The sequence below is a fragment of the Phoenix dactylifera genome, chromosome 9 (assembly GCF_051530095.1).
Source record: "Phoenix dactylifera cultivar Ajwa chromosome 9, Ajwa_hap1_PhDact_Kaust_v1.1, whole genome shotgun sequence".
Classification (NCBI taxonomy): Eukaryota; Viridiplantae; Streptophyta; class Magnoliopsida; order Arecales; family Arecaceae; genus Phoenix; species Phoenix dactylifera.
This window is the reverse complement of record NC_143198.1, coordinates 1,731,166-1,759,157: the sequence shown is the minus strand read 5'-3', so window position 1 is coordinate 1,759,157 and position 27,992 is coordinate 1,731,166. Positions and strand designations below refer to the sequence as shown.

Genomic DNA, 27,992 nt, shown 5'->3' with positions numbered 1-27,992 from the left:
AAAACAAGAAAACAATGCAAGAATGTCTTTCTGACACGTCTTCTCACTGGTGAGCAGCAAATAAAGCTACATATCCTCTTTCACCGCCCTACGTCTCCCAGTAGTCTCCAAAGGCAGCTAAAACCAGCATCATCTCAACATGCAAGATGTAAGGAAGATTTGATACGATACTGAGAAAAATAATGAACATGCAAAACAAAAAACAATGGTAAAATTTCTCATGAAACGACGTGGTGGCGAATGCCATCGTCGTTGGCCGGCGGCGGCGGCTCCGAGGGCCGCCACGCCGAGGCGGTGAGCAAGGAGAGATCCTTCCACCCGAGCTTCAAGGAGCCACCCTCCTCCACCAGCGTGTATCCCTTCCAGGGGAACATCCCCAGCAGGAGGCTGGCCTGCGCCCCGGGGCTCCCGGCCAGCGACACCCGCCGGAACCCCGCCCGCCGGAGCTCCTCCCCCCACCTTTCGACCTTCGCCTCCCCCGTCCTCTTCGGGCCCCCGACCGCCACGATGTTCTTGATCTCCACCGCCAGTAGCTGCCGCTCCACCGCGTGCCGCTCCACGCTCTCCATCTCCGCCCCGTCCCCGAGAGCATCGAACAGCGCCGAGTAGTAGTGCAGCGCCTCCACGAATCTCCCCAGGAAATCTCCACCGTGGCTCAGATCTTGCTCGACGACGGTGACGAGCTTCGGCCGGAGGGCCTTGAGGAGGCGGACGGTGCCGAGGTCGGAGCCCGTGACGTCGGAGAGGCAGTGGTGCATCCAGTGGACGACGGTGACCTCCCGGGGGTCGCGGGGGGCGAAGACGCCGGGGTCGGTAACGTGGCCGATCTTGGCCTCGAGGGGCCGGAACTCGAAGTGGAGCCCGAGGCCGGCGGCTAGTCTGAGAGCCGGCGGCCGGTGGCCTCCAGGAGCTCGATGGACGAGCCGAGACCGGTGATGCGGATGGAGCGGATCTTGGCCGGGCGGGAGGCGAGGAGATGGAAGAGGCCCGGCCACTGGAGTCCCTGCATGATGTCGAGGTCGACGACGTGGACGCGATCCTCGCCGTCGAGGGCCTCGAAGATGGCCTGGTTGGCGGTGAAGTGGGAGAATTTGACGAGGGGGGCGATGGAATTGTAGACCTGGAAGGCTTGGGCGATTCGTCGGTTCTGGGCGAGGGTGAGGGATTTGAGTGCGAGAGGGGAGTAGGCGCCGAGGAGGGAGCTCACGATCCGGACGTGGAGGGCCTCGGAGAAGTAGGCGGCGACGCGCTCCGGCGAGGAGCCGAAGGGAGAGGCCAGCTCCGAGATCTCCGGAAGGAGGTCGCGGGCCTCCGCCAGGTGGTCCATCGCCACCGCCTCCGCGCACTGGAGCAGCAGCTCCAGCATCCGAAGCCCCCTCGATTCCGCTCCTCCCCCGCCTCCCCTCTCCTTCGCCGCCTCGCCCTCCGGCGAGCCGGACTGGTGCTGCCTCTTGCGCGCCCGGTCCTCGTCCTCGCGGTCGGAGCGCTTGGGTCTCATGGGATCGGAGGAGGTTGGGCTCGCATCAATGGTGGAGGAGGCTCCGGAGCATCATGGGAACGAATTAAACAAAACTGAGTGGATATTTTGGGAAGAGACGAGTGTACCGCTGGAATTCGGATTCGAGAATTTTTGGGGTAGGAGGGGTGGAGGAGACGAGGAGGAAGGAGGGCTGCCGTTACGGCCGCGGAGACGCCGTTAAGTTTGACGCCAGCATCCGTTAGGAGCCGCCTGCCTGCCGTTTTGCTGTATTTGTTTGCGTCCGTTAGTTGTTTCCCGTATTGAATAAAAGGCCGGGAAGGGGATTGATTGTCTTCAGTGATAATTATATTATTTGATTGGTTGAGGTGATGGGACCCAGGGTTTGGATTGCTATTTTTTTATTTATTTTAAAATTTTTATATAAAAATATTTTGGATTAAAGTGATAAGTAAGTCTCAAGCCTTTGTCATGGGGGATAATAGTGCAACTCCCAAACATCAAGATAACTAAAGCTGCAATTGCATTTTGGATCAACCCATATTTACTTACATGTTAATAAAAAAGTAACTTAGATAACACCAGATAAGTCTTTAAAATTATTTAATTTTAATAAAACTGTTATCTAAATAAAAATTAATTAGGATGCAAACTCTCCTGGGATTAATTGTGCTTAAAGTGATCGATCATACGGCGGCAGAGCTTATGGATATTTTGATTCATGATATATTGAGGACATATCATGCAAGGCTGCAAGCTTGAAACAATGGCCTTTGCAGCCACTCTGCAATCAAAATAACATCTCAGCCTAGAAAACCCTAGAGCTCTATTTCAACCACACCGATAATTCAACATCTAAATCGATCACAGTTTCAGCCGGTCGGTCATCTATTAAAAAGAAAATTGTAATCACCTTGCGGCTCATGTTTCTGCGGTGGTCAATCACTATATCCACATATATATTCTTGAATATGTAGACGCTACTCATGGTCGTAAACCGAGATGCTGTTTTATTCCTCTTGGTCACAAGGAGCCCGGCACAAGAGCTCCTAAGTGCCCCCCCTGTAAACAAAACCTCATCAAACAATGTCCAAGCCCCTTAAACCCTGCTTCTCTCACCTGTTCCAGGGTCGACCAGTATGCAACATTTCTAATGCAGCAGAGCAAGCAGAGCAATGTCACCATGAGCCTGGCTCAACACTCAGATGCTTAGACAAGGCAACATAGATACACACATACATAGGTTTTAGGAGAAATTGATGTACCCCTGTAAACAAACCCTCATCAAACAATGTCCAAAACCCCTTAAACCCTGCTTCTCTCAACTGTTCCAGGGTCGACCAGCATGCAGCATTTCTAATGCATCAGAGCAAGCAGAGCAATGTCACAAGGCAACATACATACATACATAGGTTTTAGGAGAAATTGATGTGCCTCATGCATGCATGGCATCATGCATGCGTATTCTCAACAGAAACAAGTGAACAAATTTGCAAAGAGGAGAATATAACAGAAAATCTTCAATTTGATGAAAAGATGAAGGGAGCAGCAGTAAGCCCTTTTGTGCTTGATGATGGCTGCAACGAAATGACAAGAAATGCCCACACATTCAAAATATAAATCTGTAATATGAGGAAGAAGAGGTGCACGCATATAAAACCAAAACAAAAGAAAAGGAAATTTCCCATAAAGTAGATATAAACACTATCACCTCCATGGTATTTTCCAAGGACAAAACATGAAAGCCCTAAATCCACGTCTCCAACACTGAGACTAGTCTGAAAAGACAAAGATGTTGACTTCTGACTAAAAAACAAGTAATTATTATGGGCGGATCAAACGAATACAAGCATCAGCAACAGTCCAGCACGCAAGCAGCAAGCAACCTTTGAAAGGCAGGCAATGCCTAAATGTCAAGAATTTAAGAAACCTATCCACCCATAAGTCATGTACAAATGCTACTCCCTTGCCCGGTCAACCTGCAGTACCATTCTAAGAACGATTAAGAACTGCATCAGATTAATTTGTAATTAAAAGATTAAATCGCTAAGAGCAAAAAATTACTCGTCCGTAGCAGAGGTAAGAATGATCGTTATGATTAACTGCCTCTTAATTGCATACAGGTTTCAGCGATGATGGAGAACTTCATGACCTCCGAAAGGAAAACTATTGGTATATCTAATTTTCTATCGCTCATCATCAAACATAAAAGTGCAGAAGGTAAAATTGCCCATGTTGGCACTTCAAGTACTTAAGGAAAAATAAGAACCGATGCATAAAATCATCTTTTCGAATTATGGTACATAAAATCATCTTTTCAAATTATGGTTGCTATAATTTTATAGTTCCTAAGGTTTCAGAAGCATCCATTACATTAAACATGTACATTATCTTATTTCAATAACAGCTATATAGCCATTATCCTGTTAAAATAGCCATACAACAACAAAACATCCGTTGGTTTGCCATTTTCACTGTTCCAACCAATTAAAATATTGTTTACAAAGTTAATTATTTCAATCCAGAAAAGAAATGTTTACTCTAATGAGCAGTGAGACATTTAAAAAAGACCATAATTCTACCATCACTGTCCATAATTTATAGTTACAGCCAATAAATGGCTATCATAACAACCATTTTTTGTCTAAGAAAACCAAAGATTACTCAGTGGCTTGGGAAAAAACCATCCATTATCACATTACAATGGTAAGTAACACTTTTAGATGGCCACTTTATCAGGTCATATCAGCAGCATTCTCGAAGTCTTGTGTACGATATCATAAAGCAATCAAACACTTTCAGGAGAAGGAATTGAAAGCATATTGCCAGTATTGATCAAAGCAAGTCATAACAAAATTGGTCCAACAAAAAAGGTCAGGCTACTGTGAAAGATTCCAAGTAAAATCTCACCACTTCTACAAGATTAAGAATCACTTAGCCGGTTAAAGAGCTAAGAAAAGTTACTTTCTTGAGCATTTTCATGGGAGTACAAGGACGATCGATACATTCATGGCTACAACAAATTTGCCGACACATGGCAAATGGTAACAGGTCAATGCGGAATCTGTATTTGCACATATGGTAGAAAGTTACCTTAACAGTTGCTCCAATTAGATTTTTAATCAGTTTCTCTCAAAATCCTCATAACTGACGCCTTCAGAAATAGAATCTAGTCTCCTATTTTCTCCCTCTAAAATAACAGGGGAAGATATTAGTAACCAAACTCAAGAGGCGAGGGGAAAATAGGAAACTAAGAATGTCACCTTTACATTCTCCAGGAGAACTTGAGAAGTTATTTGCTTCAGCTGGAAGGAAAGGCGACCTACCATAATTCTCCAATATATCTATAAACAAAAGAAAAGCAAGCCGCTTATACTGTTCAGGGAAAAGCTAGAGGGGACAGAACAACGAGTGTAACTACACTTAAAATGAGGTTATCGAGACACACCAGTACTTTGAGTGAAGTGATCTGCTAAATCTGAAAAACTGAAATTTCGAGGAATCTGGCTTAAAAATCCGAATGACTCATCTGGAAGTGGATCATTCAATGGTTGTCCAGTCAACTCTGAGCTGCTGAAGGATCCAGCAGGTGGATCTGCAATTGGTGGTTGCGTTTCTAGAAAACTACTATCAGTACAGAATGAAAACTCAGAATTGCTTGAATAGCTAGGTTCCGACTTTATAGCCGTCCCATTAATTCCTTGAAGCCTTCCCATGGCTGAGTTCTGTGTCGACAGCAGGCTTGTTGAAGTGTCCATGCTTCCAGTAAGAACGGATGCATCATTACCAAGCTGAATGCCCGTTACTGCAGGCCTACTATTTAATATGGCACCCACAGCGCCTCCATTGCAAAGCATGCCATCTGGCCTTGAAGATGTAGATGCCCGTTCTGACAAATAGCATGATGGCGTTTGATGCACTGAAACAAGTGCGAAGATGTGACATTTATTTTTCACACAGTAAGAGCGACATGATGAATTTAAGCAATTAAGTGTAAATGTGTTTATAAGAATCAACGGTACCCCAATGACATAAGATAGAATTGCAATTAATGAACAATCCCAATAACCAAGGCTGATGACTTCAAACATAGTAGCATATCGCTCATGTTAGGCATGTGCCTGACTCAAAACTACGGTTGAAAACGGGTCAGATTTTATCCAACCATATTTGCTTCTGAATCCGAAGTGGATCCAAATTTGGATATTTATTTGTAAACCTTAATTGATCCAGACGCGAAATTGGATTTTAAATACTTTTTGAATCCAGATTCTCAAACATTTATTATATAACTCAAAATTCGAACCAATCCCTTCACCACCAAGATACAGCACACTTCTTATCCAGATATATTCGGGTCATTAAATAATCATGTAATGTACATTATGACATTTCATATGTTAAACATTATTTTTTTATAAAATATCCTTTTCTCATACTTTATTTTATTCTTTATAATATTCTCAAGAATTTTTATTGTAAAAAAAATTTAAAAATCCACTTCTATGTATTCCTATATTCATATATAACTTTTCTTACAAACTCTCTAAGAATAAATAATCCATGATTATTTTTATTTAAGCTATAATTAAAAAGTAATAATGATATTTGATACAAAAAATATAATATTTTTTTATCTTATATAATTTTAATTGTTAATATTTTCATACAAATTTGGTCAAAGTGTGCACTAAAAACTTCAAAATTGTCATAACACAAATTTGGTCAAAGTGTGCACTAAAAACTTTAATTGAGCAATTAAAGTTCAATAAGCAAGTAAGACAAATGTTGACAGTTCATATATTAGTATATTTTGTGATATTAATATACCTTGTCATCTTCCACCTAAACTGCGAAACTTGGATTGAAACTAAATGAAACTGCCAGCATTCGGAAACTTCGTAGAATCGAATGTAGCTGAAGCCAAGTTTTCAAACCTTGGCTAAGAACCAAATTTTATGCAATCTCGTGAATGTTGGAGCTTCCTGTCTAAAAGGATGAGAAAACCACTGCCTCCATTACTCCCACTCACAAAACAGAATTTTTTTAATGGATAGGATTTATTAAGGAATTAAATAATTATTAAGGAAATAAAATCAAACTATTTTTTTTAGTTAAAAAAATGTAGTATTAAATGTTTTATCATATCATTACTCAATGATCACTACAATGTATGCAATATATTTTTGAGGGAAAAAAACAATAACTCAACATCTAATAAATCAATCTTTGAGCATCTCATGGAGATAGACATCGCTGCTCAAACAAAATGTTAAATTTGTAATCAAATTGTCAGAGAACAGAATCTTTAATTTTTGAAAAAAACGAAGAAAATGATAACCATATACAAACAAACCTCATTTCATTTATGTAAAGCCAATAATAAAAATCAAAGGTATGGTTTGGACAAAAATATCAAAATAGTGAACAAGAGGATGACAGATCCAATTTCACAAAAAGACTGAAAGAACATAAAGTGGAAGAAGTCATACATGTCGAATTATTGGAGCCATTGGACAGAGGTATAGGAGCAACTCCAGATGGACATACTTTGTGCATGAGCTCAACCTGTTTCTCCAGAAGCTTGTTGAATATCATAATTTGGTTCTTAAGCATCAGTCTAAGATGATATGCCTTGAAAAATTCTCGATTCTCTTCCTCAAGTTTTTGCCAAACTGGAAAGCAAACAAAAGATGCAGCCAATAGTAGAATAAGTTCATCTGATACACATGCTTAGAAAAGTAAAACGGTGCAGCTTCTTATATAGAACAGTCAACTGTCCTAAGTTGATATGTTAGCACATTGTTAGCTTTATTTTGGCAGAAAGTTTACTTGATTTTTAAGAATAACGTCATGCCTTACTGTCTTAGCTAATAGCATTTGAAAATCATATGGGAAGTTACATTTCTCTCTCCATCAAGTTGGTTCGCGGTGTGATTTCCCAGCATAACGACAATCACATGAATCAATGGTTGAATAGTTATACAGTGTGATTTACCAGCATAATGATAATCTTATTGCAGACTGGTATCTATAATTATCAATGCAGCCTAAGAGGAATGTTAAGGTAAGTCGACCAAATTTGAACACAGCCAATTCTAAATAGGTAGACATGTTGAAAGATAGTGCGAAATAAAATCCTAAAAAACAAGCAAAATGCACAGCACTATGATAAAGGTTTGGAAATTACGCTTCAAACATAAGAGGCTGATTCACATTATAACTGTCGCTCATAAAGTTCCTGACAACATGCAAGGAATTTATGGTGGAACTCCTTTAAACTCAGAAGAAAATTCTTAGAATGCAAATATTCTTTATATAGAAGAACCATATATCTTGAACATTCAGAAGACAAAATATATTCTTCGTTCTTTGCTCACAGTCTGACAAGAGATCTATAAGCCATATTTTTGTTACTACAAACATTTTCTTTGATAGAATTATTACAAAACCTTTGACTATTCTCATAAGATGCATGATGTTTCTTTCATATTATCTACAGAAGCACACATATGGCCCCATATGTGGCATATTTTACACCTTTAATTTTCTGTGGTAATTGTGGCCATACAACGTCATTGATACTTCCACCACATGCTTCATCATTTCCATATTATATTACTCCATTTACAATTAACAGCTGTCAGGAAATAAACGCTTGCAACATTCATTCATATGCAAGGACTTCATCTTTTTAAAAGAAAGATTACATTTATTCTGTTTGGGAACCATTTAAGCCATATGCGTCACATTCAGATATCTATATAAAAAAAAGGGCAGCAGCTAGCTGATTCTAATTTGAGTCTAACCATCTTTTGCTCTACAATCCACAAAATAAATCCCAGTTGCACAAAGATGCTTTGAAATGTAATTACCAAGTTCAGTGAAACTAGGTTCTATTTTTGCCTGAAGAGAGAGTGTCTCAACCACTTCTTTTTGATTCATATACAGCTGAAGACAACGCTCGATAAGATTTTGAACCTGAAATAGAAAATAAGAGATATAAGAAACAATATTAAAAAAATCGCAAGTTGCTTTGTTCCATAAGATGAAAAATGGTGATCTATGCTTGGAATGTCTATTAAAGGAAGCTAGGAAGCTAGATAGTGAATATATTAAGAAAGACAGTAAAAGGTATACCAATATAAATTGCTATAATAAATGTAAAATACAATTGCCAACCAGAGAATTATATAAATCAGGGTAGCCCAAAACGGAAAACTAGAGTTGCTTTAAGTAATTATTTGACTACCACAAGTAGGAATATGAAAGAACAAACCAAAAATAGAGAGGCTAGAAGATTTTCTCTTTATTTATTAATAATATCAAGGTATATTACAGTAGAAAAGAGGGCATCAGGAATCAAAGAAATGTCGTTCATATGATGCAAAAGAAGAAAGTTAACCAGCCATGACAGATGGTGCAGAGTGTAGAGTAATCTAGCAACTCGATCATGGCATGGTGCATGGCAGGAACAAAGAAAGATATGCTTCGAGAATAGCAAAATATGAGCTTTGTGCCATGGACGGTAGAATAAGGAAATAACTGATGTAGCAAGATACTCTTCTACCTGGAGGCAGAAGATCTGTCGCATGCAAAACATTTTTCCCATATGATTACAAATTAATCATATTGATACAAAAGGTTACGTCATCTTATATGCCCTAGCTCATCGATTTGAACACTACAGAGCAAAGCAATCCCAATTGACAAGAGTACACTGCAATATAAATGAATCAAGCCTCTACATGGCAGGTTTTGTAAGATATAAAGATAACGGAGGTAGACATGTCAAAATTGCACTCACCATGAGAAGAAAATAGATATTGTTTTATTTTCTTGAACTCCTTTCACATCTCTTTTATGAAAGGAAGAACAATTCATAGCAGCTAGGTTAATTACAAACAAAAATAAGATCTGTCATACCGACTTGTTACAACCTGTACTAGTCAGGTACAGGTATGGTACCAAGGTTTGTTTCGGTAATAAACTGAATCAGTTCGTGCCCGTCTAAACTAAGCGAACCACCCCATACCACCCAAAAACATTGTGTACCATACGAAACCAACCTGTACCGCCCGATTTCAAACGGTGTTATGATAAACATGAGAAAAAAAAAGTTAAGAGCTATCTCAATAAAGGGTGCATGATATACCGGACCAATTGTACCATACTAGATCGGTAAGCTACAAATACAGTACCTAGTATCAAGGACCTTGGCTGGGATCAATAATAAGCACCTAATTGAAACAAGAAACACTAATCCATCTTACAATTAAAAAAAAAAATGATACACAACAAAGCTAACAATCACCTAGGATCCTATGGAGAAAAATTAAAATTATTTCAGATTAAAACAATAATTACAACAAAAACAACAATCCTAAAAATAGCAATAATAGTTTTACAACAAGATGACCAAATGAAAATAAATTCACACGGGACGTGTGGTATGATCCAGCAAACTATGAAGTAAATTTGCAGCGGCTTGCAAATAAGCAGGTCAATAAATAAATAAATAAATAAATAAAAGACGGTGAAGACTTAAATTATTACCAATAAAATATGACTTAACAAAGAAAGAAACAGAACGTAAACCGAAAGCATATTAGAAGTATAGAAGCTTTCTTACAAGTTGTATATCTTGACGAGAGACCTTTCGCACTTCTCCACCAGACATCTTCCCTTCTAATTCTTGAGAAATTCAGCAAACACGAGCAAGACTTCGACGAAACCTGATCAGCAGCGTCTCAGCATGCATGAAAAAGGCATAATACTAATGCTTAACACAAAATCCTGAAGAAAAAAAAATTAAACCAACCGCATCAGCTACCGTGGACAGCGAACCCCTAAATTGAGGAAAGCGCTCAATCGTTTTCTACCGGCAAAAATTATAGATCAAAATTTAAACTTTCAAAGCCTAAACATATTATTACAGCAATACCAGCTGCAAAATACCAAGAATTGGCAAAAGCTCATCTACTTCGGAGCCAAACGAATCAAAACAATACAGACTACAAAACTAGGTTTTCTATAGACAATCAGTCACACGCAAAAATTTGAAAACGTCATCCAAAGATCAACCATACGTAACTCCCATTGAAACGAATCAAAAAATTACTCATCCTTCGCACAAATAGTCTCTAAATTTTTTTTTAAAAAAAAAATTGACCATACGAGGAAAAGATGGAATTCCACAAGACAGAAATTTTGAACCACTATAGAGATTAATCAGAGGATAGGAATTACTTAGGCCGCCAAGATCGCCCAATCTCCCCACCCGAGATCGTCCCCCTTAATGCCACCACGTTTATTCCCAGGATTTATCCGTCGACCCGGTTAGGGCTTCGGACGAATAAAAAAAAGAAAGCGGAGATGAGAAGCCGGAGGAAAGAAACTTCGGGAATAAATTATGAAAGGGCAACCAAAGGGCAGTGCCCCGACCTAAAAGAGGAAAGTAACCAAAGGGGACGGAAGGAGCTTCCTTCTTTGCAACCACACGCGTTAGAACTTAACACGTGCAACGGTTGTCCACTGTTCGCCTTGGACAACTCCACTTCCCCGCCCTGGTTTGACTTTCAGGTCACAATCAAGGTCTCTTGATCGAATATTTAAACCGTGGATTGCATGTACAAAAAAAAATTAATAATAATAAATAAAATCAAAATAAACAAGCAAACAAATATTGATATGCAAAATAGGCATAAAATTATAATGCCAGCCTCTAGTTTAGTCACATGAAAAGTTCACGATATACAAAATAGGCATAAAATTATGATGCTTGGCCCTCCATTGAGTCACATAAACGAGACAGAGTGATTGTCATAAGCTCAAAAATGATATGAGTGGAGGTGATGAGATTATTGTATTAAGTTCCACCACGGTAATCCTGCATGATAAAAATCTAAGATCATCTTCACTCCTCAAATCGCCATCCAATCTAGTAATGGAATATCTCAAAACAACGATCTTGGGTTGAAATTTTAGAGTAAAAATATCCTTCGGTCCGACAGAAAAAAATTGGTATATTAATATACCGCTAATATATTATATTGATTTTATATATATGATATGATATTACATTAATATTATATATATTGTATTTATGATATATATTATATTATAACAAATTATTAATCATATTAATGACATGTTATTGTTCATTGGTAGTTTTAAATTAGAATAGAAATATATTATTGTACTTTATATTTGTAAAGTGAAATTATTTAGTATATTACTTCTATTTTCTTTATTTTCTAATCAAAATAAATATTTTTAATATTAAAATTAATCTATTTTGAGTATAAATAAAAATATTAATTCTATAATAATAATTAATATATCTTTATAAGATTAGTATTTATAGAACTAATAAATATATTTTTAGAATATATTAATAATTTATTATTTAATAAATACATTAATATTTTATTATAATATATTTTAGATATTTAATAAATATATTTTTATGAGATATATCAATGGTAGTTTTGGTATTATATGGAATGGTGATTTTAGTATTATATGGTCTATAATTTTGGATTTCCATATAATACCAAACTGGTTATTCGTGCATATCTAGAAATTTTGAATTATTGAAATATAGCATAATAAATGCGGTGATCTTAGATCATCGGGCATCGGATTACTCCGAGATAAAAATTACCTTAGAGTTCCTATTTAGGTCACCAAACACCACCTGTCATCGTTTAGCATGGGAAAAATGATGCGAGTTAGTGCGACTGGTGTAATACATGAGATCTACCAGCAGCATCTAGGTTTGAGGAATCTTTTGTGCGAGCGACCGGCACTTCAAAGTATTTCGAAATAAAATGTAGTTGATTTAAATCATCAAATGGTGGGGCAACTTAAGCATGCAGAACTGCAGGGAAGTGCATGATCCTTGTGTTGGTTTATGACATGAATGTATGTACAAACTATTATCTGAAAAGTAAATGTTTCAAATATACCTAACTATTAATACCAAATTGAAATGCTTTTGCTTTTTAATTAAGATGAGTCAACTACAGGTGCCATTCCTTGTGCTATCTACTTCTGTAGAAAACTAGAACATAGGGAAGGGAATGTGTAGTTGCTTGGGGGGATGCACTTTATTGTAAGCTGTTGTCACAATGGAAAATATCAAAATACTTGAGGCAATTGATCAAGTACACCCTTTTACTCTCTCCGAATGAGTTGTGGAGAGCCATTATGCACTCAAAGGAAAGTAGAGTTATAATTATTCAAACATGTTCAGTAGTTTGCAAATTTTTGTATTTTTATATTTTGCTATTTTTTATTTTTATTTTGTTCATGAAACTTTACTAATGGTAACAGAAAAGCAAAAAGATGTCACCTAACATAATTCGGAATCTTGCTAACTTATTTCTTTCATGTTTGGAATTGAAGTATAAGCTCTGAAAACTACCAAAAACGAATCTAAATCGAGATTGTGTGTATGTTTGTTTGTGTATATCAATGCTAAATGCCAATTTCTACTCTATCAATGCTCATAGTTATCATAGTATTGCATGTAACACAACGCCTTACCTTGACTCAATCAACATATTATAAGAACGTAGGAAAATGAGAGAGAGAAAAAACAAGTACAACTGATATCTATCGCTTAGTAAGATTGTATCTATCAATTTCAATTATCCAATAATAAAATCACAGTTTTGTGAAGGGAAATCTATATGCCTACCCATTCATTAAACATGGAGACCCCTCTTCTCGGTTATCCTGCAGTAATCACGTGCACTTCACATGCTAAGGACAACTATCTGGTCGAACACTTACAATGCCGGTACGGAGCTGGCGTGTCAGGCCAGACCTGCATCCTTTTGTTTATGATATCTGTTATCTTGTGGGGGAGCCGGACTCATTTCGAGTCGCGCACGTCTTTCGAGAGACGAACAGTGCGGCGGACTGGGTTGCCTCATTTGCAGCACACCATTCTGGAGCTTTTCTATAGGGGAGATTTGAAGCATGTGCTGGTGGCATTAGAGCATGTTTTGTACTATGATTATTCTGGGCATACTCATGATTGATGTAGTGAGACGTCGGTACACCAAAAAAAAAAAACACTTACAACACCTGCGATATGTGCCTATAATTTTGCTTCACATGAATGGTGGGATGAAAATATTGATTGAAATTTTAAGATTCTTTTTTAATCATAACCATCCCATGCTGTCACCAATCTTTTCTCGGGTCAATCTCTATTAGAATTTTCCAATTTTATTATTTTGAAAGGTTTTTTCGCATGATATTATTTTAAAATTTATATTTATTTCTGTATCCTTATGTTGCTGGTGGTCCAAACCGAGAACGATTGGCACAGCGGTGTGAACGGGATTCCGTCTGAGCTGCCTTGGTTGATGTTGATTGTGCTCCACCTTCCACCGGGAAACCTGCAAGCAAGCCTCGCACCACCACTGGGGTAGTGGGGGCCCTCCGACGATCAAGTCAGAGGAGATTGGAGGAGGAAGGGAGATGATAATAGCAAGCAAGAGAGTGCTCTGGAAGATATTGCTTACCCCCCCTTCTCCCCCCAGCCGCATATATACCTGGCTGGGGGGTCTCTCCGGGGGGTTTGCCATCGTGGAGCGCGATGGAGTGGCCACTGACATGGCCGTTACAGGGCGTCATGGAGCAGCGCTGGGTACGGCCATGACAGGGCGTAGTGGAGTTCCGCTTTGTACGGCTGATACAGGAGATCGTGGAACAGCATCGGATACAGCCGTTGCAGGGAGTAGTGGAGCAGGAGGCCTCGGCGTGCCTCTGGGAAGCAGCCTGTCGTTATCAAGAGATCTCCGACTCGGGGTCGGAGTGCCGGATCAGGGGGCAGCCGACTCGGGGTCGGGCTGCGGTGCTGAGGATATCCGACTTGGGGTCGGATTGCTAGATTAAGGGGCAGCCGACTCGGGGTCGGGCTGCGAAGCCGAAGATGTCCGACTCGGGGCCGGACTGCTGGATCGAAGGGCAGCCGACTCGAGGTCGGGCTGTGGAGCCGAAGATGTCCGACTCGGGGTCGGATTGCTGGATCAAAGGACAGCCGTAGTCTTCATGGGCGCGCGTGCCGGTCACGTGGAGCATGGCGGCTTAGTTCCCCCGTAACAGTAGCCCCCCACTTCCGAGCCTGGAACCAGAAGGAGAACGGGTGAAGGGAGTGATGCTTCGAGATTGCCGCCATCCCTCGGAGAGGCGCGCGCGCTTCGAGCTTCCCGCCTTCTTTATGGCGTATGGCGGTTGTTGCTGGCCTGGCAGTCTGAGGATTTCGGCGGACATCCTTCCTTAATGGTGTCGATTCGCCTTTGGGGCGCGAGCGACCCTTCGGCGGCCAGACGTCCTCTGGCGTCATCGAGGCATCACCCGCCTCAGGAAATTCTTCCGGCACTAAGCCAAGCATCCGAGGGTTAGGCCTCAGGAAATTCTTCCGGCACTAGGCCAGGCATCCGAGGGTTAGGCCTCAGGAAATTCTTCCGGCACTAAGCCAGGCATCCGAGGGTTAGGCCTCAGGAAATTCTTCCGGCACTAGGCCAGGCATCCGAGGGTTAGGCCTCAGGAAATTCTTCCGGCGCTAAGCCAGGCATCCGAGGGTTAGGCCTCAGGAAATTCTTCCGGCGCTAAGCCAGGCATCCGAGGGTTAGGCCTCAGGAAATTCTTCCGGCACTAAGCCAGGCATCCGAGGGTTAGGCCTCAGGAAATTCTTCCGGCACTAAGCCAGGCATCCGAGGGTTAGGCCTCAGAAAATTCCGCTCGTTGGTCGGCCAAGGCTGGCGCAAGCCGAGGCGACCGGTCGGGGCTTCAGGCTAGTCTGGTCCCGGGATGGTCATCGGGTTAGCCTGGCATCCGAGGGCCGAGCCTCAGGAGATTCCGCTCGTTGGTCGGCCAGGGCTGGCGCAAGCCAAGGCGACCGGTCGGGGCTTCAGGCTAGTCTGCTTCCGGGATGATCATCGGGTTAGCCTGGCATCCGAGGGCCGAGCCTTGGGAGATTCCGCTCGTTGGTCGGCCAAGGCTGGCGCAAGCCAAGGCGACCGGTCGGGGCTTCAGGCTAGTCTGCTCCCGGGATGATCATCGGGTTAGCCTGGCATCCGAGGGCCGAGCCTCGGGAGATTCCGCTCGTTGGTCGGCCAAGGCTGGCGCAAGCCAAGACGACCGGTCGGGGCTTCAGGCTAGTCTGCTCCCGGGATGATCATCGGGTTAGCCTGGCATCCGAGGGCCGAGCCTCGGGAGATTCCGCTCGTTGGTCGGCCAGGGCTGGCGCAAGCCAAGGCGACCGGTCGGGGCTTCAGGCTAGTCTGCTCCCGGGATGATCATCGGGTTAGCCTGGCATCCGAGGGCCGAGCCTCGGGAGATTCCGCTCGTTGGTCGGCCAAGGCTGGCGCAAGCCAAGGCGACCGGTCGGGGCTTCAGGCTAGTCTGCTCCCGGGATGATCATCGGGTTAGCCTGGCATCCGAGGGCCGAGCCTCGGGAGATTCCGCTCGTTGGTCGGCCAAGGCTGGCGCAAGCCAAGACGACCGGTCGGGGCTTCAGGCTAGTCTGCTCCCGGGATGATCATCGGGTTAGCCTGGCATCCGAGGGCCGTGCCTCGGGAAATTCCGCTCGTTGGCCATGCGCCCGTTGCTTGCAGCCCGACGGGGTTTCTCCGTGGCCAGCTGCGATCGTGTTTCTCCTCTTCTCCAAGCGTTGCCTGGGGAACACCAGAAGGGCATTAAACGCTAATTGATGCGTTACCTGGGAAATCGGATCGCCAGTTGCTGCTTGCGAGGAGTGTCAGTTAAGCGGCCGCGATGCGCGCGTTCTTCGAGGCGGATGCGGCCTGGGCGCGAGCGGAGATATGTGGACCCAGGGGTACGTGCCACCCGGAGTGTCCTGCACAAAGAATGCGATTAAGGAGAATGACGCTTAGGAAATCGCGGGAAGATACGCCTCGAGAGCCAGAACGGCTCCGGATTCAATGCGTCCGCATTTATGGGAGCCACCCGCATCGGAATGACCGGGGGGCTGCAGTTTGGCTATAAATACAGGTGCAGGTGCGATGGAGTTTGCCAAGCCGGAGCTGTTCAAGTTGCCATGGATCGTGGACCTTCTCTCTGGCGCATGGCTGAGAGACTCCTGCCGAAGGAACGGGAGGCGCGCCCCTCGCGACTTCAGCCAACTAGCCGTTTCATCTGGGATCAGCAAGGAGGGTCTCCCCGGCGGAACTCCGCTCTAGGCGTTTCATCCGGGATCACATCTCCCCTCCTTGAAGTTCAGCCTCCCGATTGAGCTCTGCACCAGATGCCTGATCCGGGACCGCGCCTCCATATGCTCTTCCCTCTTGTACTCCTTCTCTCCCCTAACACTGGGGAGGACCGGAATATCCCTTGGAGGTGGCGTTCCTCTGGAGGCAGCGGGAGCTTCGTCGGCGGCGGCTCCTCATCCTCTTCGTGGGGCGTGGATGGCGCTTTCGGTTGGAGGCAGCGTGGACTTCTCCTTCGTCCACTTCTTCTTCATCCGCGTCGGCTCTTCGTCTCTTTCGTGAGACGCCGATGGCGCCTCCGGTTGGAAGCACCCACTTCCGACGGGATTGCAACCGCTTCAGATGGAGGTTTCGGGATCCCAGATCTTCAGCTCCTCGGAGTCTCCACCTCTTCTTTACTTTCTTTACACCCTAATTCCCCTCTGGGAATTCCTTGTAATCACACGAGCACGCCGTTGTAACCAGAAATTATTGAAATGCAAAGTGTTATACATTTTTGAACTGTCTTTCTGGCATCGTCGTTCTACTGGTAATACATCCGCAGGTTAGCGGAATTCCAGCTCCTTAGAATTTCTCGACCATCTAGGGCCTCCAACTGGTAGGAGCCAGGTCGGTTTACCCAGCGAACCTTATATGGGCCTTCCCAATTTGGCGCTAGCTTCCCACCTTCCACAGGTCGAGATGCTTTAGCTCGCCTTAGCACCAGATCTCCGATTCTGAAAAGCTTCGGTCGGACCTTGGAGTTGTAATATCGGGCCACCCTCCGTTGATACATCGCCATCCGAACCTGCGCCATTTCCCTCGCTTCTTCCAAGAGATCCAGGTTCCCTCGGAGTTGTTCCGAATTGGCCTCGGGTCGGTGCGCGGCCACCCGAGGTGAGGGGAGTCCGAGCTCCACGGGGACAACGGCTTCCGTGCCATAGGTTAGGCTGAAAGGCGTCTCCCCGGTAGGGGTCCGATGCATGGTCCGATACGTCCAAAGGACATTCTCGAGTTCTTCGACCCAAGCTTGCCCCGTCCGACCGATTCGCGCTTTGATTCCTTGGAGGATTGTCCGATTTGTGACCTCGGCCTCGCCGTTGGTTTGGGGATGCGACACAGATGTGAACCGATGCTCGATCCCGAACTCCTCGCAGAAGTCACGGAAATGCTTGTTGTCGAACTGTCGCCCATTATCCGAGATGAGGACCCGAGGTACCCCAAATCGGACAATGATGTTCTTCTTCACGAACTTCCGGACTTGCACCTCCGTGATAGTGGCCAGCGGCTCTGCCTCCACCCACTTGGTGAAGTAGTCGATTGCAACAATCAAAAATTTCCGCTGAGCTGAAGCGACGGGGAATGGTCCGAGGATATCCATTCCCCACTGGGCGAAGGGCCAGGGTGCAGTGATTGGTGCCAAGGGGACAGAAGGGACTCTCTGGACGTTGGCGTGGCGCTGGCAGGCGTCGCATTTCCGTACATGATCCTTTGAGTCCTCCAACAAGGTAGGCCAATAATAGCCTTGCCTCATGATCTTATGCGCCAAGGACCTAGCCCCCAGGTGCGATCCGCAGATGCCTTCGTGGACTTCGCTGAGGGCGTAGGCCGCTTCCGAGGGGCGGAGGCACCTTAAGAGGGGGGCGGTGAACGAGGTCCGATACAGCCTCCCTTCATAGAGTACGTAGTGGGCGGACTTCATGACGAGTCGCCGAGCTTGATTTTCGTCCTCTGGGAGGATCCCTTCGGCGAGGTAGGCGACGAGCGGGTCCATCCAAGATGGCTCCGGATCAATCGCCATCACCGCTCCGGCCTCGCCGATGCTCGGGGCATCTAGGGTCTCCAGGTAGATCGCCCTCGACAAGTTGTGCGCGTCTGCGCCCACCAAGCGGGACAGCCTGTCGGCCCTGGCATTTTCGCTTCTTGGGACCTGCTGAATGTCAACACTGCCGAGGTCGGGAATGAGTGCTTGCACCTTTCAGACATAGCTCTGCATGGTCGGGCTCCGAGCCTCGAACTCCCCTCGGACCTGCCCGACCACCAGCTGGGAGTCGGTGAAGACCTTCAGACGCCGGATGCCGAGCTCCTTGGTGAGTTTGAGTCCTGTGACTAGGGCCTCGTATTCCGCCTCGTTGTTAGTCACTGGAAATCCGAACCTCAAGGCATACTCGGCTATCACTCCATCGGGACTGGTAAGGACCAGCCCGGCCCCTCCACCTTCGGGGTTCGACGACCCATCAATGTGAAGCGTCCAGATTGGGAGGTCGAGGCTGGGTGTTTCCGGCGGCCTAGGTTCCGCCTCCTGCACAGTGCACTCAGCGAGGAAGTCCGCGAGCACCTGGGCCTTGATGGCGGGTCGGGGCTGGTAGCGGATGTCGAACTCACCAAGTTCTACTGCCCACTTCACCAGCCGTCCCGCATTCTCAGGATTGCTGAGGATCTGCCGCAGTGGTTGATCGGTCAAGAGGGTGACAGGATGAGCCTGGAAATAGGGGCGAAGCCTCCTGGCCGCGGTGAGCAGCGCGAAGGCGATCTTTTCCGCCTTCGTATACCGCGTCTCGGCATCCCGTAGGACCCGGCTGATGTAGTACACAGGCTTCTGGAGCTTTGCCTCTTCCCGAACCAGTACTGCGCTGACTGCGGTTGGGGAGACCGCCAGATAGAGGTAGAGCATCTCCCCCTCTTGCGGCTTGGACAGCAGGGGAGGAGACGCCAAGTACTCCTTGAGTTGGTCGAATGCCACTTGATATTCGGCCGTCCAAAGGAAGTCTTTCGGGCGCTTCAACACCTTGAAGAACGGTTGGCAGCGTTCGGCCGATTTTGCCACAAATCGTCCGAGCGCGGCGACCCTTCCAGCGAGCTTCTGAACCTCCTTCACTTTGGTCGGAGGGGACATATCTTGGATGGCCTTGATTTTGTCCGGGTTGGCCTCGATCCCCCGCTGGTTGACAATGAAACCGAGGAACCTCCCGGCCGAAGCACCAAAGGCGCACTTCGCTGGGTTCAGCTTCACGCGAAACTCCTGCAAGGTGGCGAAAGTCTCCTCCAGATCCGCAATGTGCTAGTCTGCATGGCGACTCTTCACCAGCATATCGTCCACGTACACCTCCATGTTCCGGCCAATCTGCTCCTTGAAGATTTTATTGACGAGGCGCTGGTAAGTGGCGCCAGCATTCTTCAGACCAAAGGGCATTACCTTGTAACAGTACAGCCCCCGGTCTGTTATAAAGGCAGTTTTCTCCTCGTCCTGTGGAGCCATCATTATTTGGTTGTAGCCGGAGAAGGCGTCCATGAAAGACAGCAGCTGATATCCGGAAGTCGCATCGACCAGTTGGTCTATCCGTGGAAGCGGAAAGCTATCCTTGGGGCACGCCTTGTTCAGGTCGGTGTAGTCGACGCACATCCTCCACTTCCCGCTCGCCTTCCGGACAAGTACGACGTTTGCCAGCCACTCGGGGTAGCTCACCTCCCTTATGAAGCCTGCATCCAAGAGTTTGTCTACCTCCTGGTCGACCACCCGGATCCGATCCGGGGCACAGTGTCTCTTCTTCTGCTTTACTGGTCGGTGGGTCGGGTCGACGTTGAGGGCGTGAGAAATGACCTCCGGGTCGATCCCAGGTACATCGGCCGCCGACCAGGCAAATACATCAGCATTGGCTCGGAGGAATTCCACTAACCTGAGCCGAGCTTCCGAGTCGAGGTTGGCACCGACCCGGACCGTACGGTCCGGGCGACCCTCTTCAAGGGGAACTTCGATCACACCCTCGGCCGGCTCTCCGTGCCGCAAAGCCACCTCGTCTCTGGCGTCAAGGGACTCGACGCTTAGGGCCTCCACGGGCTTCTTCCCTTTGAGAGTTGCTAGGAAACATTGCCGCGCGGTCGGTTGGTCACCTCGGACCTCTCCAATCCCGGCCGCCGTGGGGAACCGCATTAACAAATGGTATGTAGAGACTACCGCGCGAAGGGCGTTCAGTCCGGGTCGTCCGAGGATAGCGTTGTAGGCCGAGGGAACACGGACGACCAAGAACCCGAGCCGCACCGTGGCTTCTGCGGGTGCAACGCCCGCAGTCACTGGCAGCTCAATGACACCTTCGGCCGAGATAGCGTCCCCAGTGAATCCTATGAGGGGGGTGGATGTTTTGAGCAACACTTGTCGGGACAAGCTCATCTTTTGGAAGGCCTCGTAAAACAAAATATCAGCTGAGCTTCCACTATCCACAAGAACACGCCTTACATCATAGTTTGCCATAGTGAGGGAGATCACCATGGCATTATCATGGGGGGTCTGAACCCCCTTTACATCCTCATCACAAAAGGTGATTACATTTCCGACCCGCTGCCTCTTCGCGACGGCCACCCCTGATGCTTCCACCGAGCCTCCTGCGTTTCTCACGGGCTGAGAGCAGCCCCCAGTGATGGTGTGGATCACGCCCGCGACGGGTCGATTCTGCTCCCGAGGCTCCTGAGGGGCCGGGTCGGCCGGACGCGGGTCTGCGGGGGGACGTCGGTCGTTTACATATCGACCGAGACGTCCTCGGCGGATGAGAGCCTCGATCTCGTCCCGAAGCTGGAAGCAGTCTTCGGTGTCGTGGCCGTGGTCTCGGTGGTACTCACAGTACGCCCGAGAGGGCCTCCTCCCAGGGATCTTCTTCATCTGTCTCGGGACCGGGAGGTCCTCTCGCCCCTTGATTTCCATGAGGATCTGGGCCCGGGGAGTCAGGAGAGGAGTGTACCGGTTGAAACGTCGGGGCGGAGAACGAGGGCGTAGGGCGCCGTGGTTCCTCGCCGGCGACGGGCTTCTGCGCCGACGTTGAGGCGTCGGGCTCCTCCTCTGGGGTGCCTCTTTTCGCCTTTTCTTCCCGAGCTTTAGAGGGGCCTCGGCGGCCTCCTTGTTCCGGTGGGCGGCTGCCACCTCGTCGTCTGCATACTGGTTCGCCCGAGACAACAGCTTCGGGAAGCTCCGCGGCAGGCGTTTGTCCAGGGAGAAGGTGAGTCTGCCCTTCCGGAAGCCACGCTTCAGGGCTGAGAGAGCCACCTCCTAGCTCAGGTTTCGGACCTCCAATGTAGCCTTGTTGAAGCGGGTAAGGTAATCCCACAGGCTTTCTCCCTCGTTTTGCCGGACATCAAAGAGGGAATCGGAAACCAATCGCCGCCGGCTACTGACGGCGAAATGGCTGATGAAGAGGCGAGTGAACTGGTCAAAGGACTGGATAGAGTCAGCCTCCAGGCCGGCGAACCACGCCCTGGCTGGGCCGCGGAGGGTCGCCGGGAAGGCCTTGCAGAGGAGGGGATCTAATGCTCCATGGAGGAGCATAAGAGTCCTGAAACTCTCCACGTGATCCCGCGGGTCCGCCGCCCCGTCATAGGGCTCGATCGCCGGCATTTTGAATCCCGGCGGATTTGGGGTCCGCAGGATCCTCGAGGCAAGCGCCGGTTGGGAGGAGATCTCCAAGTCGGCGAAGGGATCTTTAGAGTGGCCCTTCAGGACCTGGAGTTGTCGGTGGAGATCGTCCACCCGCCGGTCCAGGGAGCGCGACCGATGGGTGGGAGACAAGGAGCACCGAGAGGGGGACCGACTGGAGCGCGGGTTCCTTGAGGACTGGGGGGTCTGGGAACGCGCCCGGGCCCGCCTCTCGTACCCCGCGCAGCTTCGGTGGGACGGTCCCGGCAGAATGGACCGTGCTCGAGAATCTTCCTCGCGCCGGCGCTCCTCCCCATGGGAGAGGAAGGAGCGCGGGTTAAGGAGGACAGGTGAGCGCTCAGGGAGCAGCGGCTCCTGGGCCCGCGGCGGCGCTCGAGACATCACACCCTGCAGGTTCTGCACCGCCTCCGCGAGGGTGCGGACCTGCTGGGCTAACTGGTCGAACTGAGCGGCTTCGACCATCTGAATCGGGGGTGGAACGGTGGAGTGTTGCTGAAAATGTGTTGGAGACGCAGCGGCCTCCCGGCCGGAGGCGCGAGAGGCCCCGCGACCGGAGGCATTGGAAGCTCCACGACCACCTCGCCGTGCCATTACGATCGCTCTAAGATTCGGGCCCTCCTTCTAGCGCCAACTGTTGCTGGTGGTCCAAACCGAGAACGATTGGCACAGCGGTGTGAACGGGATTCCGTCTGAGCTGCCTTGGTTGATGTTGATTGTGCTCCACCTTCCACCGGGAAACCTGCAAGCAAGCCTCGCACCACCACTGGGGTAGTGGGGGCCCTCCGACGATCAAGTCAGAGGAGATTGGAGGAGGAAGGGAGATGATAATAGCAAGCAAGAGAGTGCTCTGGAAGATATTGCTTACCCCCCCTTCTCCCCCCAGCCGCATATATACCTGGCTGGGGGGTCTCTCCGGGGGGTTTGCCATCGTGGAGCGCGATGGAGTGGCCACTGACATGGCCGTTACAGGGCGTCATGGAGCAGCGCTGGGTACGGCCATGACAGGGCGTAGTGGAGTTCCGCTTTGTACGGCTGATACAGGAGATCGTGGAACAGCATCGGATACAGCCGTTGCAGGGAGTAGTGGAGCAGGAGGCCTCGGCGTGCCTCTGGGAAGCAGCCTGTCGTTATCAAGAGATCTCCGACTCGGGGTCGGAGTGCCGGATCAGGGGGCAGCCGACTCGGGGTCGGGCTGCGGTGCTGAGGATATCCGACTTGGGGTCGGATTGCTAGATTAAGGGGCAGCCGACTCGGGGTCGGGCTGCGAAGCCGAAGATGTCCGACTCGGGGCCGGACTGCTGGATCGAAGGGCAGCCGACTCGAGGTCGGGCTGTGGAGCCGAAGATGTCCGACTCGGGGTCGGATTGCTGGATCAAAGGACAGCCGTAGTCTTCATGGGCGCGCGTGCCGGTCACGTGGAGCATGGCGGCTTAGTTCCCCCGTAACAGTTATAAAGCACTATTTTCGTACAAATACCCTTAATATAATGGTTCTTCTAACATTAATAACAACTATGTTTATTTTAATTAAATATAAAATAAAATTTTGAAATTACTTTTTTTTATTTTCGATCATGATTGCCTTATAAATACTTCTTTTTGTGCATTTATCCATTAAGAATATTTTAGTCACTTTAATTTGAAATCGTTAATTTTTTAGCGATACTAGATGGTATGGGTATATATGCAAAAATAAAAATAAAAAAAGTATAGAATAGCAAAATAAGTGTTTTACGATGATATACATGCAAATATCAATTTTGGAAGAGTATTCGTATTTTATCTTTGTTACTTTTTTTTAAATAATGAGAAATAATTTGAGAGAGCCAAGTCGATCCCTAGAACTCCTAGTCCTAGAATCAAAAATAAATAAACATACTCTTTAATCGACTCAAAACTCCAATGGGAACTCAAACTTAGATTAATGTTTTGTTCAAAAGGCTTAGAATTCCAATTTTTTTGTTCTGTTATAAGAAATAAAAAATGGGGTTCATGCAAAATATGATATTTAGAAAGGTATTCGGGTAAAAAAAACATAAGGAGAAGATGGATTGCAATTCTTAGAAATACTGTGCGACCAAAATTAGTTACTCGCACAAAATCGTCCCGCTCTACCTTGCAATGATGGGCCCATCCACGTAATCCTCCATCCCTCGTTCCCTCCGAGGTAGTTTTTTCACGGGTCCCTTTCTAGAGTCCCTTTAGCGTTCCGACCAGAAAATACCGAACGAGCGTCCCACCAGTCCACAGCAGGATAAATTTGAAAGGTTTCCGGCGGAGACTCCACAGCCGAAGCTGCTTCCTCTGTCTTTATCCCTGCCGTCCTCGGCGGCGTCCGTCGCTTCCAAAGGCTACGAGGGCGAGCGTCGAGAGAGCGAGAGCGTGAGAGGGAAAGATGAAGGCTACGGTGAAGGGGAGATACGAGGGGGACAAGAGCTCCACCTTCGCCGCTTTCGCCGTCAACGCCGGCGACCTCAAGCTCAAGGCCTCCATGACCGATGCCACCTTTGTCCACGGCCCCTCCCTTAACGGCCTCGCTCTGTCCGTGGAGAAGCCTGGCTCCTTCATCATCGACTACAACGTCCCCAAGAAGGCATTCCTTCCATCCATCGATCCCTATCACAAGTTTTGATTTTTAGGATTAGGGTTTATAATTTTTATATGTAGTCTCTGGTCTTTGTTGGTTTGCTTTCAGGATGTTAGGTTTCAGTTCATGAACTCCGTGAGGGCTTTCGACAAGACGGTGAATCTGACGTACACTCATGCCCGCGTGGACAACCGGGTGGGCCTCGACGGCTCGGTGGCGTTCGATCCGGCGAACAAGGTGTCGGTCAGCTATGCTCTGGGATCGGGGAATTGTAAGGTTAAGTATGTGTACACGCATGGGGTGCTAAGGCGGACAGTGCTGGAGCCGTGCTATGATGTGTCCAAGAACTCGTGGGATTTTGCGGTCACGAGGAAGTTTGACGGGGGTGATTCGCTTCGCGCTATCTACCAAACATCATCGAAGAATCTTGGGCTTGAGTGGAACAGGGAATCGAAGCCCTATGGATCCTTCAAGGTAATCTGTTACTGAATTGGGATTGTTTACTTTAGGCAAAATTTGATTTTGAAGAGAAATGAATGGACGAGTTGATAAAATTCATGCTTATGCTCAAATTTTATTCACTTCATCTTGTTCCTGAGATCAGACTAGACTAGATGTTATCTATCATAATTGCAAATAAACACGAGAGAAATGTATAGTCTGTGATCAACTTTCTCATCAGCGGTAAAAAAAAAAAGTCAATGGGCTAGAACAAAGAAACTTCTGTAAAACAGGGCAGCGCTCATGTTACATTCCAGATCCATATGTGGTCAATTGCAAATCCTAGAAAGAACAAGGAATGAAGGGGCAAAATGCTTATATCCACTGTTGCTCTGGTGACTCATATCTACACTTCAAGCAAATGGAAACACCCGGAAGATGGAAGAACTAAAATAAATATATAAGTACAAGAGAAGTAAAATAGATATATAAGTACAAGAGACAAAAGGAGGGAAGAAATATTCAAGGCTTTGGCCCATCAATTGGTATATCTATACAAGGTGTTTGTGTTCAGCCTAGGAGGCAAACAGAGGAATGAGAGGTGGATTAAGTTATTTCAGGATTGATTGGAGCAATCTAAATGGTTAAAGAGGCGTTGGGGCTTGATTGGATCCATTAAGGTTAGAATAGAGATTTTAGTATTTGATGGAATGACCCTAATTTAGGTTACAAGAAAGATTTTAGGATGATGGAATGGCCCTAGGATCAATTTGAAGGTGGACTGTTATACACAAGTGAGTCCGTGGTGGGAATTGCTAACACAGGCACACATGTAGAACTGCACCTTTATGGTGCTTAAGTTGTTCTATGCTAATATGTCACTTTCTAGAGAGGGGGATTTAGATAGCTTTCACATCATGAGCCAAATTAACAAATCCTGAGCGTATTCTTGCAGCCAAATTAACACTAATATTAAAAGTAATAATAATAAAGAGCGTGAAGAATCAACTCAAAATAACGTAAAGTGACTCATGATACCTGCATCCTCCACAATATCTTACTAATCATGGAAGGGCAGCTAGGTGGTAGCAAAACTTCTGTGCTTAGTTTGTTCTAGGCAACTATTTTACAGATTGGACATGATATGTTGTTTCAAAGATTACATATTTAGAAGGATTCTTCTTATAAGTATTATATTTGGTTTTAAAGATATGGTGCTTGCTTCAAATCCTACTATCATGGAGTGGATTTATGATTCTGTATATTCACAGGGTTCTGATAACAACCTCTTTACTTGAATTGTTAACTCTTGTAATCCCTTTTCTCATTATTTTATCCACTCTATATCAGTTCCTGCTAGTGAGATCTGAGAGTTGTTTTAATGATAGTGATAAGATCAAATTTATGGCTCGGTTAAATGATTGAAGTTTTAAAAATGAAATAAGTTTGTAGGCAGAATAGTGCCCTATGAGTGATATGGAGTTGGCAAGCTAGAAAAGGGTACAAGTGAGAACCTTAGAAATAGCTTAAGATGCATCATGCATGTGTAAAAGATACTTAAACCGAGGCAAAATAAAGATTCTCTTTCATATGTTGCAAAGATCAGAGGCAGCCCAAGTAATCCATGAGAGCGAGTCGTGTTATTAACTAGGGGGTCTGAAATGAAGAATCAAAGACCAGACAAAATTACTTCAGATGTTGGCAGATAGTTATCGAGGAATCCTAAAGCGATGAATGGTATGTTATATGTGGAATGAATCATTAGTCTCTTGATAAATGGGATAATGGGTTTAGTGGGAAAATTAATGTCTATCATTCAATGGGTTATTCATGTTTATACATGCAGCAGCAGCAACCTCCCTCTCCTTCTCTCCCACCCGACTTCTGAAGTTGTCATATAGATCTTGTTGAATGTACAATCCGCTTACTGCTGTGGTGTTTCCACAAGTATAACCAACTCAATCTGCCTTTCTGACTAATTAATTTGTTGTGTTTTGGTAGAGCCCACCTGTAGGATTGTCTAAATCTGCCTTTCTGTTTTCTGGAGGAGGCCAAGTTGATTGAGGTTTACACTGTACATTTTTCTGAGATCATGTGGTTTTTTTAATTATTGGATCTGCAAGAGCTCCATTTACCCCAAATGAACCATTATGCATCGTATAGCAAATAGATAAGATTCATCTAATGTTGATCAATATTGAGTACATTTTTGATGTTTTGTGAATCATATCTGGTTGTAGAAATAATCAACTCAACCTCAGTCAGAAAGCACCATACAAGAGTCTCCTCTCTTTGTTTGTCTCTGATATATCACTTGATGCACTTGATGTGTTTTTCTGCTTTTCTTTTCAATGCATGATAAATTTTGTGCTTTTTGTTTTTTCTGCAGATTTCCACATCATTCAATCTGGCAGAGCAAAAGAAGGTTCCAAAAATAATAGCTGAAAGTACATGGAATTATGAAATGTGATCTTATAGCTCACCCATGCCCATGGGTTCTTTAATCAAACAATTTTTGTTGTCAACCTTCTTTAAAATTTAGTTACCAAATTTTCTTTGTTAAGGTTGTTATTTTGCCAAGGCGAGTTTGAAGAGATAAAGACTTTGCATCTGCCTAGGAACAAAATTCAGACTTTTTATTTTTTTTATTGCTTTGAATTCATTTTGTTGATTAAAGGACGAAACATGAGCTTAGATTCGGTGCATGGTATAACAATAATTTTTCTAAATCCAGTTGGCATATTTGTGCAAGAATTGTTGGACTTCTCTATTTGTTGATCATGAAATTTACCAAAGAGGGTCGTCATGCAAACTTCTGCAGCATTCAATCATGTTGTCT

The 27,992-nt window shown here is 45.9% G+C and overlaps 2 protein-coding genes and 1 pseudogene across 7 annotated transcripts; 1 reads left to right on the top strand and 2 right to left on the bottom strand.

The window, feature by feature from the left end:
- LOC103704547 (scarecrow-like protein 23 pseudogene) lies at positions 1–1,637 on the bottom strand (annotated as a pseudogene).
- Positions 1,638–3,131: 1,494 nt separating this feature from the next.
- On the bottom strand, positions 3,132–10,928 carry LOC103719429 (histidine-tRNA ligase). 6 transcript variants are annotated; one of them, XM_008808667.6, is made up of 8 exons: positions 10,727–10,928; positions 10,110–10,212; positions 8,353–8,458; positions 6,970–7,152; positions 4,926–5,396; positions 4,741–4,821; positions 4,571–4,667; positions 3,132–3,456 (listed from the first exon to the last, which is right to left on the bottom strand). In XM_008808667.6, the coding sequence occupies exons 2-7, from the start codon at positions 10,155–10,157 to the stop codon at positions 4,600–4,602; spliced, it is 957 nt and encodes a 318-aa protein (XP_008806889.1). In that variant the 5' UTR covers positions 10,158–10,212; positions 10,727–10,928; the 3' UTR covers positions 3,132–3,456; positions 4,571–4,599. The 6 variants fall into 6 exon arrangements, with proteins under 6 accessions (XP_008806889.1, XP_008806890.1, XP_088560037.1 ...); XM_008808668.6 differs by having other exon boundaries at positions 10,110–10,273; positions 10,727–10,878; XM_088703911.2 differs by lacking the exon at positions 10,727–10,928 and adding an exon at positions 10,299–10,317.
- A 13,449-nt stretch (positions 10,929–24,377) lies between these two features.
- Positions 24,378–27,882, top strand: LOC103719430 (outer envelope pore protein 24B, chloroplastic-like). The gene is made up of 3 exons (XM_008808670.6): positions 24,378–24,718; positions 24,821–25,186; positions 27,543–27,882. The coding sequence occupies exons 1-3, from the start codon at positions 24,521–24,523 to the stop codon at positions 27,621–27,623; spliced, it is 645 nt and encodes a 214-aa protein (XP_008806892.2). The 5' UTR covers positions 24,378–24,520; the 3' UTR covers positions 27,624–27,882.
- Positions 27,883–27,992: the final 110 nt, after the last annotated feature.

Excerpts from the sequence above, each read along its gene's own strand:
- LOC103719429 (XM_008808667.6), bottom strand. The coding sequence starts at position 10,157 with ATGTCTGGTGGAGAAGTGCGAAAGGTCTCTCGTCAAGATATACAACTT. Across the intron at positions 8,459-10,109 it reads CTCGTCAAGATATACAACTT|GTTCAAAATCTTATCGAGCG; the intron begins GTAAGAAAGCTT and ends TTTCTATTTCAG. Across the intron at positions 4,822-4,925 it reads TCACTTCACTCAAAGTACTG|ATATATTGGAGAATTATGGT; the intron begins GTGTGTCTCGAT and ends TTTTGTTTATAG.
- LOC103719430 (XM_008808670.6), top strand. The coding sequence starts at position 24,521 with ATGAAGGCTACGGTGAAGGGGAGATACGAGGGGGACAAGAGCTCCACC. Across the intron at positions 24,719-24,820 it reads ACTACAACGTCCCCAAGAAG|GATGTTAGGTTTCAGTTCAT; the intron begins GCATTCCTTCCA and ends GTTTGCTTTCAG. Across the intron at positions 25,187-27,542 it reads AGCCCTATGGATCCTTCAAG|ATTTCCACATCATTCAATCT; the intron begins GTAATCTGTTAC and ends TTTTTTCTGCAG.